Source organism: Oncorhynchus mykiss, chromosome 1 (assembly GCF_057628025.1).
Source record: "Oncorhynchus mykiss isolate SJ-2025 chromosome 1, ASM5762802v1, whole genome shotgun sequence".
NCBI lineage: Eukaryota > Metazoa > Chordata > Actinopteri > Salmoniformes > Salmonidae > Oncorhynchus > Oncorhynchus mykiss.
Genome location: NC_143022.1, coordinates 848,118 through 865,602, shown reverse-complemented (window position 1 = coordinate 865,602; position 17,485 = coordinate 848,118). Strand labels below are relative to the sequence as shown.

General features: G+C 40.6%; 1 protein-coding gene across 1 annotated transcript in view; it reads left to right on the top strand.

Annotated features, from left to right (window-relative positions):
• The first annotated feature begins 349 nt into the window (after positions 1 to 349).
• plcxd1.1 (phosphatidylinositol-specific phospholipase C, X domain containing 1, tandem duplicate 1) overlaps positions 350 to 17,485 on the top strand; it is a 41,275-nt gene continuing 24,139 nt past the window's right edge. The window contains exons 1-2 of the mRNA XM_090222634.1: positions 350 to 826; positions 16,092 to 16,221. Coding sequence (XP_090078760.1) covers positions 16,101 to 16,221 — 121 coding nt within the window. The 5' untranslated portion in view covers positions 350 to 826; positions 16,092 to 16,100. The remainder of the gene's footprint in view (positions 827 to 16,091; positions 16,222 to 17,485) is intronic.

The window sequence follows — 17,485 nt, the reverse complement described above, 5'->3', positions numbered from 1 at the left end:
TAGAAATAGGGGGACTGTGTCTTTAGCTGAGACGCCCTATAATCATATTTGTTAGTAGAGACCCCACTGAGTATTTACCACCCCACTTTAGCTGAGACAGGTAGAAAGTTTATCTCTACAAACTAATATGCTCAACATACTAGCGTCAACATTGTATTTTTTTAATTATTGGTTCTAAAGGTTTTAAAACCATATTTTTTAAAATTTGTTTTCAAAAATGTCTTACTGCTTTTTCTTGTTGGCACTATAAAAATGGCCGTTGATGAAAAATGCAATGTCTTTTGAATGAGTTATCCACATTGCAATGATTTGAAATGCGGGCTTTTATTTTTAAGGTTTCCTCATTACCATACGAGCTCGACGTCATAATTTGTGTTGCTGGCAGAATACTGGTGCCGCCTTCACTAAACTAGCGTAGCCTGGGGACCGGTAGGTCCGGAAGAAAATTACTATTCTGAAAAAAAAGGTCTCCGCTAATATAATCATGTATGTACAGTTTAATATTTGGCAAAAACGATAGAACCATAAAGACACCGGTGATGGAAAGAAGGTCTCGGAAGGAGCAGACTGGGCCGGCTTCCGTTTGATATCAGCGCACATTACAGGGAAGCATCGGACAAGTACTCGCAAAGTGCACTTGATTTGACACCACGTACTATAGAGACTAGTTTTTTTTTCTCTGTTCCCACCTTGTGTTTTGTGGATTTTTTGGAATAGACGTAGTCTTGTGGGACACCCTTTTGTTTTTTTTCAGTCACCCATACCACGGTTTCTTTTTAAACTGGATTGGTCAGCAGCTGGCAGCTAGTGCTGCATAATTTGAAACGTAAGTATGTAGGTTGTTTCATTGTAACGAAAATATAACAAAAAACGGATGTATGTATACACACACTACATTACCAAAATTATGTAGACACCTGCTCGTCAAACATCTAATTCAATCATGGGCATTAATATGGAGTTGGTCCCCCTTTTATGCTATAACAGCCTCCACTCTTCTGGGAAGGCTTTCCACTAGATGTTGGAACATTGCTGCCATAACAGCCTCCACTCTTCTGGGAAGGTTTTCCACTAGATGTTGGAACTTTGCTGCTATAACAGCCTCCACTCTTCTGGGAAGGCTTTCCACTAGATGTTGGAACATTGCTGCTATAACAGCCTCCATTCTTCTGGGAAGGCTTTCCACTAGATGTTGGAACATTGCTGTGGCGACTTGTTTCCATTCAGCCACAAACATTCGTGAGGTCGGGCACGGATGTTGGACGATTAGGTCTGGCTCGCAGTCGTCATTCCAATTCATCCCAAAGGTGCTCGATGGGGTTGAGCTCAAGGACCTGTGCAGGCCAGTCAAGTTCTTCCACAGCACAAAGGAAGCACATAATTGTCTAGAATGTCATTGTATGCTGTAGCGTTAAGATTTCCCTTCACTGGAACTAAGGGGTCTAGCCCGAATCATGAAAAACAGCCCCAGAGCATTATTTCTCCTCCACCAAACTTTACAGTTAGCACTATGACTTCGAGCAGGTAACGTTCTCTTGGCATCTGCCAAAACAGATTTGTCCGTCAGAGTGCCAGATGGTGAAGCGTGATTCATTACTCCAGAGAACATGTTTCCACTGCTCCAGAGTCCAATGGCGGTGAGCTTTACACCACTCCAGCCGACGCTTGGCATTGTGCATGGTAATCTTATTAGGCTTGCGTGCGGCTGCTCGGCCATTGAAACCCATTTCATGAAGCACCCAACGAACAGTTTGCTGACGTTGCTTCCAGAGGCAGTTTGGAACTCAGTAGTGAGTGTTGCAACTGAGGACAGACAATTTTTACGCTCTACACGCTTCAGTGGTCCCGTTCTGTGAGCTTGTGTGGCCTACCACTTCGCTGCTGAGCTGTTGTTGCTCCTAGATGTGTCCGCTCTTAGAGTTGACAGGGCCAGCTCTAGCAGGGCAGAAATTTGACAAACTGACTTGTTGGAAAGGTGGCATCCTATGACGGTGCCACGTTCAAAGTCACTGAGCTCTTCAGTAAGGCCATTCTACTGCCAATGTTTGACACTGGAGATGACATGGCTGTGTGCTCGATTTTATACACTGGTGAGCAACGGTTGTGGCTGAAATAGCCAAATCCACTGATTTGAAGGGGTGTCCACATACTTTTATGTACAGTTGAAGTTACATGCTTACTTACAAGCCCTTAACCAACAGTGCAGTTCAAGAAATAGAGTTAAGAAAATATTTACCAAATAAACTAAAGTAAAAAATAATTAAAAGTAACACAATAACGAGGCTATATACAGGGGGCACCGGTACAGAGTCTTTGTGGAGGCTATATACAGGGGGCACAGGGACAGAGTCAATGTGGAGGCTATATACAGGGGTACCGGTACAGAGTCAATGTGGAGGCTATTTACAGGGTGTTACGGTACAGAGTCAATGTGGAGGCTATATACAGGGGGCACCAGTACAGAGTCAATGTGGAGGCTATATACAGGGGTACCGGTACAGAGTCAATGTGGAGGCTATATACAGGTGGTACCGGTTCAGAGTCCGTGTGGAGACTATATACAGGGGGTACCAGTACAGAGTCCGTGTGGAGACTATATACAGGGGGTACCAGTACCGAGTCAGTGTGCTGGGGTACAGGTTAGTTGAGGTAATTTGTACATGTAGGTAGGGGTAAAGTGTCTATGTATAGATAATAAACAGCTAATAGCAGCAGTGTCAAAAACAAAGGGGGGGAGGGGTCAATGTAAATAGTCCGGTGGCCATTTGATTAATTGTTCAGGAGTCGTATGTCTTGGGGGTAGAAGCTGTTAAGGAGCCTTTTGGACCTAGACTTGGCGCTCCGGTATCGCCGCGCGGTAGCAGAGAGAACAGTCTATGACTTTGGGGACTGGAGTCTAACAATTTTTTGGGCCTTCCTCTGACACTGCCTAGTATGTAGGTGGTGGATGGCAGGAAGCTTAGCGTACTGGGCCGTACACACTACCCTCTGTAGCACCTTAAGGTCAGATGCTGAGCAGTGACCATACCAGGCGGTGATGCAACCGGTCAGGATGCTCTCAATGGTGCAGCTGTAGAACTTTTTGAAGATCTGGAGACCCATGCCAAATCATTTCAGTCTCCTGAGGGGGAAACGATGTTGTCGTGCCCTCTTCACAACTATCTTGGTGCGTTTGGACCATAATATTTTGTTGGTGATGTGGACACCAAGGAACTTGAAACTCTTGACCCGCTCCACTACAGCCCGTTGATGTTAATGGGGGCCTGTTCAGCCCGCCTTTTCCTGTAGTCCACGATCAGCTCCTTTGTCTTGCTCACATTGAGGGAGAGGTTGTTGTCCTGGCACCATACTGCCAGGTCACTGACCTCCTCCCTATAGGCTGTTTCATCGTTGTCAGTGATCAGGCCTACCACTGTTGTGTCGTCAGCAAACTTAATGATGGTGTTGGAGTCGTGTTTGGCCACGCAGTTGTGGGTGAACAAGGAGTACAGGAGGGGACTTAGCACGCACCCCTGAGGGGCCCCCGTGTTGAGGATCAGCGTAGCAGACGTGTTGTTAGCCTGGTTCCTCTCTAGGTTTCTTCCTAGGTTTTGGCCTTTCTAGGGAGTTTTTCCTAGCCACCGTGCTTCTACACCTGCATTGCTTGCTGTTTGGGGTTTTAGGCTGGGTTTCTGTACAGCACTTTGAGATATCAGCTGATGTACGAAGGGCTATATAAATACATTTGATTTGATTTGTTGCCTACCTATTACGACCTAGGGGCGGCCCGTCAGGAAGTCCAGGATCCAGTTGCAGAGGGAGGTGTTTAGTCCCAGGGTCATTAGCTTAGTGATGAGCTTTGAGGGCACTATGGTGTTGAATGCTGAGCTGTGGTCAATGAATAGCATTCTCACATAGGTGTTCCTTTTGTTAAGGTGGGAAAGGGCAGTGTGCGATTGAGATTGAGTCATCTGTGGATCTGTTTGGGCGGTATGTAAATCGGAGTGGTTCTGGGGAAAGGGTGGGGGACAAGTGTGGGCACTTCAATCTGGCCTGCAAGTTGCTTGATGACTTTTGACGTGAAAAATGAGTATTGCAAAAATAAGAAAAGTCTGAATGTCATGTGTTTAAAGAATAATGGACATCAAAATACTTTTTAACATATTAGCTGATATACCAAGAAAGTGTTGCCAATTTTAAGGAATGGAATCTCAATTTTCATTTTTCAAGCATGCAAGTGAACTACGCTAGCAACCTGTCCTCTCAGGAAAAGGCAAGGAAGGCCTCAACTCTAGACTGCATAACTAAGGCAAGCTACGTAGTGGCACATAAATTCACAAAGCATTGCAAGCCTTTTGCTGAAGGGGAGTTTGTGAAAGAGTGTATGGTGGACTTTGTCCTGAGAGTAAAAGCCAATTAGAGTAAATTAGCTTTATCACGTAGAACCATCACCAGGCGTGTGGAAGTGATAGGCTAATAGAGCTAATCTCAGAGTGGAAGAAAAAATCAGATGCCTTCAATCTTTTTTTCTATAGCACTGGATGAGCGTCCTGACATCGGAGACACCGTGCAACTTTTACTTTTTTTAAAAAATAAATGAAGAAATTAGAACTTTGAAATAACAGAATAACTTCTTGCGATGGAATCAATGACAGGAACAACCAGGGGCTCTGATTTATAGGACTTATATGACAGGGTGTCTTCCTGCTTGGAAAAATGAATCTACTGTGGAGCGAACTGACACAACAGATGGATCACCAAATATAACCAGTAAAAACATGGCCTACTAAAAATATTACAAATGAATAAGAGAAGAAAGCCGTAACTCTGAGGAATGGATATTTCTTCACTGTATTATTCATCAGGAAGTGTAAAAATGTGTTAAAGCTGGAAAATGTTGTCAAAGTGACTTTGATGCCAAGAGAGGTGGCCAGACATATTGCTCACATTAAGACTAGAATAACCGTAACTGGGGTAGGCAAGGATTATGCTTTTTCAGGATGATGGTTATGCAGTGAGAATTAACCAGATATGCACCTGGATGAAGGTCATTTGTCCCTATACATCTGACAATGAGCACTTACTCAGTCAGATTTGGGCTGAGGTGATTGGATAACTGTAAATATGACTCACAATGGAGATGATAATTGTTCCTTAATATCTTTTCAAAAACAGACCATTCCAAGTGAAAGAGATGCTCTTTCACTCAAATTTTAGAATAGATATATATATATTTTTTTTACACATAAGCTGTTTAAAAAAAAATATTGACATTTAGCTAGGCAAGTCAGTTAAGAACAAATTCTTATTTACAATGATGGCCTACCAAAAGGCAAAAGGCCTCCTGGGATTAAAATACATAAATATGAATATAGGACAACACACACACTACATAAAGAGAGACCTAAGACAACAACATAGCAAGTCATGTGTTGCTGCCAACACAGCATGGTAGCAACATAACAACAACATGATAGCAGCACAAAACATGGTACAAACATTATTGGGCACAGACAACAGCAAAGGGCAAGAAGGTAGAGACAACAATACATCACACAAAGCAGCCACAACTGTCAGTAAGAGTGTCCATGATTGAGTCTCTGAATGAAGAGATTGAGATAAAACTGTCCAGTTTGAGTGTCTGTTGCAGCTCGTTCCAGTCGCTAGCTGCAGCGAACTGAAAAGAGGAGCGACCCAGGGATGTGTGCGCTTTGGGGACCTTTAACAGAATGTAACTGGCAGAACGGGTGTTGTATGATGAGGGCTGCAGTAGATATCTCAGATATGGGGGAGTGAGGCCTAAGAGTTTTATAAATAAGCATCAACCAGTGGGTCTTGCAAAGGGTATACAGATATGACCAGTTTATAGAGGAGTATAGAGTGCAGTGATGTGTCCTATAAGGAGCATTGGTGGCAAATCTGATGGCCGAATGGTAAAGAACATCTAGCCACTCGAGAGCACCCTTACCTGCCGATCTATAAATTACGTCTCCGTAATCTAGCATGGGTAGGATGGTCATCGGAATCAGGGTTAGTTTGGCAGCTCGGGTGAAAGAGGAGCGATTACGATAGAGGAAACCGAGTCTAGATTTAACTTTAGCCTGCAGATTTGATATGTGCTGAGAGAAGGACAGTGTACCGTCTAGCCATACTCCCAAGTACTTGTATGAGGTGACTACCTCAAGCTCTAAACCCTCAGAGGTAGTAATCACACCTGTGGGAGGAAGGGCGTTCTTCTTACCAAACCACATTACCTTTGTTTTGGAGGTGTTCAGAACAAGGTTAAGGGTAGAGAAAGCTTGTTGGACACTAAGAAAGCATTAAACACAAAATCTGGGGAGGGGCCCACTGAGAATTAGACTGTGTCATCTGCATATGAGAGAGCTTCCTACTGCCTGAGCTATGTTGTTGATGTACATTAAGAAGAGCGTGGGGCCTAGGATCGAGCCTTGGGGAACTCCCTTGGTGACAGGCAGTGACTGAGACAGCAGATTTTCTGACTTTATACACTGCACTCTTTGAGAGAGGTAGTGAGCAAACCAGACCAAAGACCCTCAGATACCAATACTCCTTAGTCGGCCCACAAGAATGGAATGGTCTACCGTATCAAAAGCTTTGGCCAAGTCAATACAAATAGCAGCACGTCATTGCTTAGAATCAAGGGCAATGGTGACACCATTGAGGACCTTTAAGGTTGCAGTAACACATCCAGAACCTGAGCGGAAACCAGATTGCATACCCAAGAGAATACTATAGACATCAAGAAAGCCAGTCAGTTGATTATTGACAATTTTTTTCAACACTTTTGATAAACAGGGCGAAATAGAAATATGCCTATAACAGTTAGGATCAGCTTGATATCAGTGCACAAGTCAGAATTGGGGCTAGCAACAGTAGATGGGCCAGGGTGTACATGTACATTTCCAGATATCATCAGCAGTAATACAATCAGGGCACGGCAGAGGACAGGGAGAGCTCTGCAGTGCTGATTTATGACATCTGAATGTCATTAGATGACAACAAGATCATATTGTACAGCAATTTCATCAGGTAACATGAATATAAAGCTGGCAAGAGGTGGTTAGAATAGGATGGGAGGCCAAGAGTCTGTGTAACCAATAGAGAGTCAGAGTCCCGAATGTGGGAACAAACAGTCTGTCCCACGGATTGGTAAAGAACGTTTGTAGTCAACCAAGCATGCAGGAGTCATGAGGCAAACAGCAAAATGCACAATCATTTTTTGTTAAATAAATAACGACTGTACGTGTGTGCTGGAGGCGCAACAGTGCATGTGTGCTGAAGGCTAGGGAGAGTGTGGTGGAGTTACCTGTACAAGACGGAGGGAGACAGGCCAGGGTAGACGATGAACAGATAACCAGGTGGAATCCAAGCAGCAGTGCAGCAGGCAATGGGAGTAGGTGTCACACCCACTTGGGAGAAGCTTATATTTCCGTAGGCAGATTTCTTGTAGAAAATGCCAGTGAATGCTCTTTGAACAGCAGGAGGGGGCTTCAGAGGACTCTTGACACTTGTTGGGCCCAAAGGCCTTTTACTTCACACCTTAGTGCTAATTGAATTTGTATCTGGCTCAGTTCCAGGTTGGAATGGTGTCCTCAGGTCTCTGCGGTTTGTTGGCTAGAGCACCCTCCTTATTGGTGTCCTTTAGTAGTGGTTTCTTTGCAGCAATTCGACCATGAAGGCCTGATTCACACTGAACAGTTGATGTTGAGATGTGTCTGTTACTTGAACTCTGTGAAGCATTTATTTGGGCTGCATTTTCTGAGGCTGGTGACACTAAGGAACTTCTCCTCTGCAGCAGAGGTAACTCTGGGTCTTCCTTTCCTGTGGCGGTTCTCATGAGAGCCAGTTTCATCATAGCGCTTGATGGTTTTTGCATCTGCACTTGAAGAAACTTTCAAAGTTCTTGAAATTTCCAGATTGACTGACCTTCATGTCTTAGAGTAATGATGGTCTGTCGTTTCTCTTTGCTTATTCGAGCTGTTCTTGCCATAATATGGAATTGGTATTTTACCAAATAGGGCTATCTTCTATATTTTTTTATTTTATTTTATTTAACCAGGTAGGCCAGTTGAGAACAAGTTCTCATTTGCAACTGCGACCTGACCAAGATAAAGCAAAGCAGTTAGACACATAAAACACAGAGTTACACATGGAATAAACAAACATACAATCAATAATACAGTAGAAAAATCTATATACAGCATGTGCAAATGAGGTGAGATAAGAGAGGTAAGGCAATAAATAGGCCATGGTGGCGAAGTAATTACAATATAGCAATTTAACACTGGAATGGTAGAATGTGCAAGTAGAGATACCGGGGTGCAAAGGAGCAAGATAAATAAATAAATAAATAAATATAGTAAGGGGATGAGGTAGATTGGATGGGCTATTTACAGATGAGCTATGTACAGGTGCAGTGATCTGTGAGCTGCTCTGACAGCTGATGCTTAAAGCCAGTGAGGGAGGTAAGAGTCTCCAGCTTCAGAGATTTTTGCAGTTCGTTCCAGTCATTTTGCAGTTCGTGGCAACAGAGAACTGGAAGGAGAGACGGCCAAAGGAAGAATTGGCTTTGGGGGAGACCAGTGAGATATACCTGCTGGAGCGAGTGCTACAGGTGGGTACTGCTATGGTGACCAGTGAGCTGAGATAAGGTGGGGCTTTACCTAGCAGAGACTTGTGGATGACCTGGAGCCAGTGGGTTTGGCGACGAGAATGAAGCGAGGGCCAGCCAACGAGAGCGTACAGGTCGCAGTGGTGGGTAGTATATGGGGCTTTGGTGACAAAACAGATGGCACTGTGATCCAGTTTGCTGAGTAGAGTGTTGGAGGCTATTTTGTAAATGACTTCGCTGAAGTCGAGGGCCGGTAGGATGGTCAGTTTTACGAGGGTATGTTGAAGGAGGCTTTGTTGTGAAATAGGAAGCAGATTCTAGATTTAATTTTGGATTGTAGATGCTTAATGTGAGTTTGGAAGGAGAGTTTACAGTCTAACTAGTCACCTAGTTATTTGTAGTTGTCCACATATTCTAAGTCAGAACCGTCCAGAGTAGTGATGCTGGACGGGCGGGCAGGTGCTGGCAGCGATCGGTTGAATATCATGCATTTAGTTTTACTTGCAATAAAGAGCAGTTGGAGGCCACGGAAGGAGTGTTGTATGGCATTGAAGCTCGTCTGGAGGTTAGTTAACACAGTGTCCAAAGAAGGGCCAGATGTAAACAGAATGGTGTCGTCTGCGTAGAGGTGGATCAGAGAATCACCAGCAGCAAGAGCAACATCATTGATATATACAGGGAAAAGAGTAATCCCGAGAATTGAACCCTGAGGCACCCCCAAAGAGGCTGCCAGAGGTCCGGACAACAGGCCCTTCGATTTGACACACTGAGCTAAATACACCAATATACACTATTTTACCAATATACACATCAATACACAGTTCACTATAAACATCAATATACACTATACACATCAATATACATTATACACGTCAATATACACTATACACATCAATATACATTATACACGTCAATATACACTATTCACATTTATATACATCAATATACACTATACACATCAATATACATCATACACGTCAATATACACTATTCACATTTATATACATCAATATGCACTATATACATCAATATACATGAATTAAACTATACACATCAATATACACTATACACATCAATATACTCTATACACATCAATATACTCTATACACATCAATATACTCTATACACATCAATATACTCTATACACATCAATATACTCTATACACATCAATATACTCTATACACATCAATATACTCTATACACATCAATATACTCTATACACATCAATATACTCTATACACATCAATATACTCTATACACATCAATATACTCTATACACATCAATATACTCTATACACATCAATATACATTATACACATCAATATACTCTATACACATCAATATACATTATACACATCAATATACTCTATACACATCAATATACTCTATACACATCAATATACTCTATACACATCAATATACTCTATACACATCAATATACTCTATACACATCAATATACTCTATACACATCAATATACATTATACACATCAATATACTCTATACACATCAATATACATTATACACATCAATATACTCTATACACATCAATATACTCTATACACATCAATATACTCTATACACATCAATATACATTATACACATCAATATACTCTATACACATCAATATACTCTATACACATCAATATACATTATACACATCAATATACTCTATACACATCAATATACTCTATACACATCAATATACTCTATACACATCAATATACTCTATACACATCAATATACATTATACACATCAATATACTCTATACACATCAATATACTCTATACACATCAATATACATTAATTAAACTATATACATCAATATACACAAATCTAGACTATGCACATTAATGTACACTATACACATTATATACATCAATATACAGTATACACATCAATACACGTCAATAGTCAATCAATATACACAATGTACACGTCAATAAACACTACACATCAGTATTCACGTAATATACATATCAATATACACTATACACATCAATATACACACATCTAGATTATACACATTAATGTACGCCAATATACACATTAATATGCACTATATACATCAGTACACATCAATATTCAATCAATATACAATATACACATCAGTACACATCAATGTACACAATGCACATCAATATACATCAATATACACTATACACATCAATATATATTATACACATCAGTATATATTATACAGTGCAATATACACTATATACATCAATATATATTATACACATCAGTATATATTATACAGAGCAATATACACTATATAGATCAATATTCACATTGATATACTAATTGCCAATATACCACGGCATGCACGACGCAACACTGAGTGCCTGGACACAGCCCTTAGCCGTGGTATATTTGTCATATATCATAAACCCCAGAGGTGCCTTATTGCTGTTATAAACTGGTTACCAACGTAATTAGAGCAGTAAAAATAAATGTTTTGTCATACCCATGGTATACGGTCTGCTATACCACGGCTTTCAGCCAATCAGCATTCACTGCTCAAACCACCCAGTTTATAAACATCAAAATACACTACAAATCCATATACATTATACACAGCAATATACACATTAGTACACATCAATATCAAGGAAAAAGGTATGGCAATTAAGTCTGGCAGCCCAACTGAATTGCAAACGTACTGCAAATTAAGAAGTCATGTGACTAAATTAAATACAAATAAACTACACTATGAAACAAAGATAAATTATATATAGAATGATAGTAAAAAGCTTTGGAGCACCTTAAATTACATTTAGGGGAAAAAAGCCAACTCGGAAAAAAGCCTTCATTGAATCAGATGGCTCATTCATCACAAAGCCCACTGATATTGCAAACTACTTTAATGACCTTTTCATTGGCAAGACAAACTTAGGGATGACATGCCAGCAACAAACGCTGACACTACACATCCAAGTATATAGGACCAAATTATGAAAGACAAGAATTGTGCTTTTGAATTCTGTAAAGTCAGTGTGGAAGAGGTGAAACAATTATTGTTGTCTATCAACAATGACAAGCCACCAGGGTCTGACAATTTGGATGGAAAATTGACACTCCTATTTGCCACATCTTCAATTTAAGCCTACTAGAGAGTGTGTGCCCTCAGACCTGGAGGGAAGCGAAAGTCATTCCGCTACCTAAGAATAGTAAAGCCCCCTTTACTGGCTCAAATAGCCGACCAATCAGCCTGTTACCAACCCGTAGTAAACTTCTGGAAAAAATTGTGTTTGAGCAGATACAATGCTATTTCACAGTAAACAAATTGACAACATAATTTCAGCATGCTTATAGGGAAGGACACTCAACAAGCACAGCATTTACACAGATGACTGATGATTGGCTGAGAGAAATTGATGATAAAATGATTGTGGGGGCTGTCTTGGTAGACTTCAGTGCAGCTTTTGATGTTATTGATCATAGTCTGCTGATGGAAAACATATGTGTTATGGCTTTACACCCCCTGTTATAATGTGGATAAAGAGTTACCTGTCTAACAGAACACAGAGGGTGTTATGGCTTTACACCCCCTGTTATAATGTGGATAAAGAGTTACCTGTCTAACAGAACACAGAGGGTGTTCTTTAATGGAAGCCTCTCGTATATAATCCAGTTAGAATCAGGAATTCCCCAGGGTAGCTGTTTAGGCCCCTTGCTTTTTAAAATTTTACGAAGGACATGCTACTGACTTTGAGTAAAGCCAGAGTTTCTATTTTTGCTGATGACTCGACACTATGCACGTCAGCTACTACAGCAACTGAAATGACTGCAACACTCAACAAAGAGCTGCAGTTAGTTTCAGAGTGGGTGGCAAGGTATCCGTTAGCCCTAAATATTTCTAAAACTAAAAGCATTGTATTTGGAACAAATCACTCACTAAATCCTAAACCTCAACTAAATCTTGTAATAAACAATATGGAAATTGAGCAAGTTGAGATGACTAAACTGCTTGGAGTAACACTAGATTGTAAACTGTCATGGTCAAAACATATTGATGAAGTAGTAGCTAAGATGAGGGAGAAGTCTGTCTATAATAAAGCGATGCTCTGCCTTCTTAACACTATCAACACTATCAACAAGGCAGGTCCTACAGGCCCTAATTTTGTCGCACCTTGACTACTGTTCAGTCATGTGGTCAGGTGCCACAAAAATAACTTAGGAAAATTGTAATTGGCTCAGAACAGGGCCGCACGGCTGGCCCTTGGATGAACACAGAGCTAATATTAATAATATGCATGTCAATCTCTCCTGGCTGAAAGTGGAGATTGACTTCATCACTACTTTTATTTATGCGAGGGGTTGACATGTTGAATGCACCGAGGTGTCTGTTTAAACTACCGGCACACAGCTTGGACACCCATGCATACCCCACAAGACATGCCACCAGAGGTCTGTTTAAACTACCGGCACACAGCTTGGACACCCATACATACCCCACAAGACATGCCACCAGAGGTCTCTTCACAGTCCCCAAGTCCAGATCAGACTATGGGAGGCGCACAGTACTATAAAGAACCATGACTACATTGAACTCTATTCCACATCAAGTAACTGACACAAACATTGGCACAGAAACATTGGCACAGACACATTGGGGCGGCAGGTAGCCGTGACAGTGTGTTGTGAATGTTTTGTAATATTTTACAATTGTATAAACTGCCTTAATTTTGCTGGACTCCAGGAAGAGTAGCTGCTGCTTTGGCAGGAACTAATGGGGATCCATAATAAATACAAATACACATCAATGTACTCTATACACATCAATATACACCATACACATCAAAATACACCATACACATCAATATACACCATACACATCAATATACACCATACACATCAAAATACACCATACACATCAATATACACCATACACATCAAAATACACCATACACATCAATATACACTATACACATCAATATACACCATACACATCAATATACACCATACACATCAATATACACCATACACATCAATATACACCATACACATCAATATACACCATACACATCAATATACACCATACACATCAATATACACCATACACATCAATATACACCATACACATCAAAATACACCATACACATCAATATACATTATACACATCAATATACACCATACACATCAATATACACCATACACATCAATATACACCATACACATCAATACACATCAATATACACCATACACATCAAAATACACCATACACATCAAAATACACCATACACATCAAAATACACCATACACATCAATATACACCATACACATCAATATACATTATACACATCAATATACACCATACACATCAATATACACCATACACATCAATATACATTATACACATCAATATACACCATACACATCAATATACACCATACACATCAATATACACCATACACATCAATATACACCATACACATCAATACACATCAATATACACCATACACATCAAAATACACCATACACATCAAAATACACCATACACATCAAAATACACCATACACATCAATATACACCATACACATCAATATACACCATACACATCAATACACATCAATATACACCATACACATCAAAATACACCATACACATCAATATACACCATACACATCAATACACATCAATATACACCATACACATCAATATACACCATACACATCAATATACACCATACACATCAATATACACCATACACATCAATATAGACCATACACATCAATATACACTATACACATCAATATACACCATACACATCAATATACACCATACACATCAATACACATCAATATACACCATACACATCAATATACACCATACACATCAATATACACCATACACATCAATATACACCATACACATCAATATACACCATACACATCAATATACACCATACACATCAATATACACATCAATATACACCATACACATCAATATACACCATACACATCAATATACACCATACACATCAATATACACATCAATATACACCATACACATCAATATACACATCAATATACACCATACACATCAATATACACCATACACATCAATATACACTATACACATCAATATACACTATACACATCAATATACACCATACACATCAATATACACCATACACATCAATATACACATCAATATACACCATACACATCAATATACACATCAATATACACCATACACATCAATATACACCATACACATTAATATACACTATACACATCAATATACACCATACACATCAATATACACTATACACATCAATATACACTATACACATCAATATACACCATACACATCAATATACACCATACACATCAATATACACATCAATATACACACCAATATACACATCAATATACACCATACACATCAATATACACATCAATATACACATCAATATACACCATACACATCAATATACACATCAATATACACCATACACATCTCTATGCACATCAATGTACACCATACACATCAATATAGACCGATATACACATCAATTTTCACATCCATATACAATCATAGAAAAACAACAAATTCTTCAGTATAAGGGTCCTCAATCAGCCTTTTGCATTGACCTAGTTTAAATGGCAGATGGACGGCTGACCTAGTTTAAATGGCAGATGGACGGCTGACCTAGTTTAAATGGCAGATGGACGGCTGACCTAGTTTAAATGGCAGATGGACGGCTGACCTAGTTTAAATAGCAGATGGACGACTGACCTAGTTTAAATGGCAGATGGACGACTGACCTAGTTTAAATGGCAGATGGACGGCTGACCTAGTTTAAATGGCAGATGGACGACTGACCTAGTTTAAATGGCAGATGGACGGCTGACCTAGTTTAAATGGCAGATGGACGGCTGACCTAGTTTAAATGGCAGATGGACGGCTGACCTAGTTTAAATAGCAGATGGACGACTGACCTAGTTTAAATGGCAGATGGACGGCTGACCTAGTTTAAATGGCAGATGGACGGCTGACCTAGTTTAAATGGCAGATGGACGACTGACCTAGTTTAAATGGCAGATGGACGACTGACCTAGTTTAAATAGCAGATGGACGGCTGACCTAGTTTAAATGGCAGATGGACGGCTGACCTAGTTTAAATGGTAGATGGACGGCTGACCTAGTTTAAATAGTAGATGGACGGCTGACCTAGTTTAAATGGCAGATGGACGGCTGACCTAGTTTAAATGGCAGATGGACGGCTGACCTAGTTTAAATGGCAGATGGACGGCTGACCTAGTTTAAATGGCAGATGGACGGCTGACCTTAGAACTATTTAAAATACATAGAGGCCTCAGTCATTAGAGGACAGTCCTGCATTAGAGGACAGTCCTGCATTAGAGGACAGTCGGTCATTAGAGGACAGTCGGTCATTAGTGGACAGTCGGTCATACAGTCATTCATTAATTTCAGTACATTGTTTGATGAAATATAACTGTACATCTTTAGCACCCACAAATGTCCTCAGAGGTGGTGTCTGAAGTGCAGGTGTCTCTGAAGGAACTTCCCATGGACAGCTGGATGGATCACCTGCCCTGTGCTCTATGGGACGTTCCCCTGAGGAACCTAGCTATACCAGGTAAGACACCTGGATGGATCACCTGCCCTGTGTTCTATGGGATGTTCCCCTGAGGAACCTAGCTGTACCAGGTAAGACAGCTGGATGGATCACCTGCCCTGTGCTCTATGGGTTGTTCCCCTGAGGAACCTAGCTGTACCAGGTAAGACACCTGGATGGATCACCAGCCCTGTGCTCTTTGGGATGTTCCCCTGAGGAACCTAGCTGTACCAGGTAAGACACCTGGATGGATCTCCAGCCCTGTGCTCTATGGGATGTTCCCCTGAGGAACCTAGCTGTACCAGGTAAGACACCTGGATGGATCACCAGCCCTGTGCTCTTTGGGATGTTCCCCTGAGGAACCTAGCTGTACCAGGTAAGACACCTGGATGGATCTCCAGCCCTGTGCTCTATGGGATGTTCCCCTGAGGAACCTAGCTGTACCAGGTAAGACACCTGGATGGATCACCAGCCCTGTGCTCTATGGGATGTTCCCCTGAGGAACTGGTCTACTGTATCTACTATTAATTACTTCACCATAGCTTTTAAACACATTACAGTACTGCTGTTATGCTGCATTCACAACACCACCACTTTAATCAGAAGGCATTATGTCATCAACACTTTAATCAGAAGGCATTATGTCACAACACCACCACTTTAATCAGATGGCATTATGTCATCAACACTTTAATCAGAAGGCATTATGTCACAACACCAACACTTTAATCAGATGGCATTATGTCATCAACACTTTAATCAGAAGGCATTATGTCACAACACCACCACTTTAATCAGATGGCATTATGTCACAACACCACCACTTTAATCAGAAGGCATTATGTCACAACACCACCACTTTAATCAGAAGGCATTATGTCACAACACCACCACTTTAATCAGATGGCATTATGTCACAACACCACCACTTTAATCAGAAGGCATTATGTCACAACACCACCACTTTAATCAGATGGCATTATGTCACAACACCACCACTTTAATCAGATGGCATTATGTCACAACACCACCACTTTAATCAGATGGCATTATGTCACAACACCACCACTTTAATCAGAAGGCATTATGTCACAACACCACCACTTTAATCAGATGGCATTATGTCATCAACACTTTAATCAGAAGGCATTATGTCACAACACCAACACTTTAATCAGATGGCATTATGTCACAACACCAACACTTTAATCAGAAGGCATTATGTCACAACACCAACACTTTAATCAGATGGCATTATGTCACAACACCAACACTTTAATCAGAA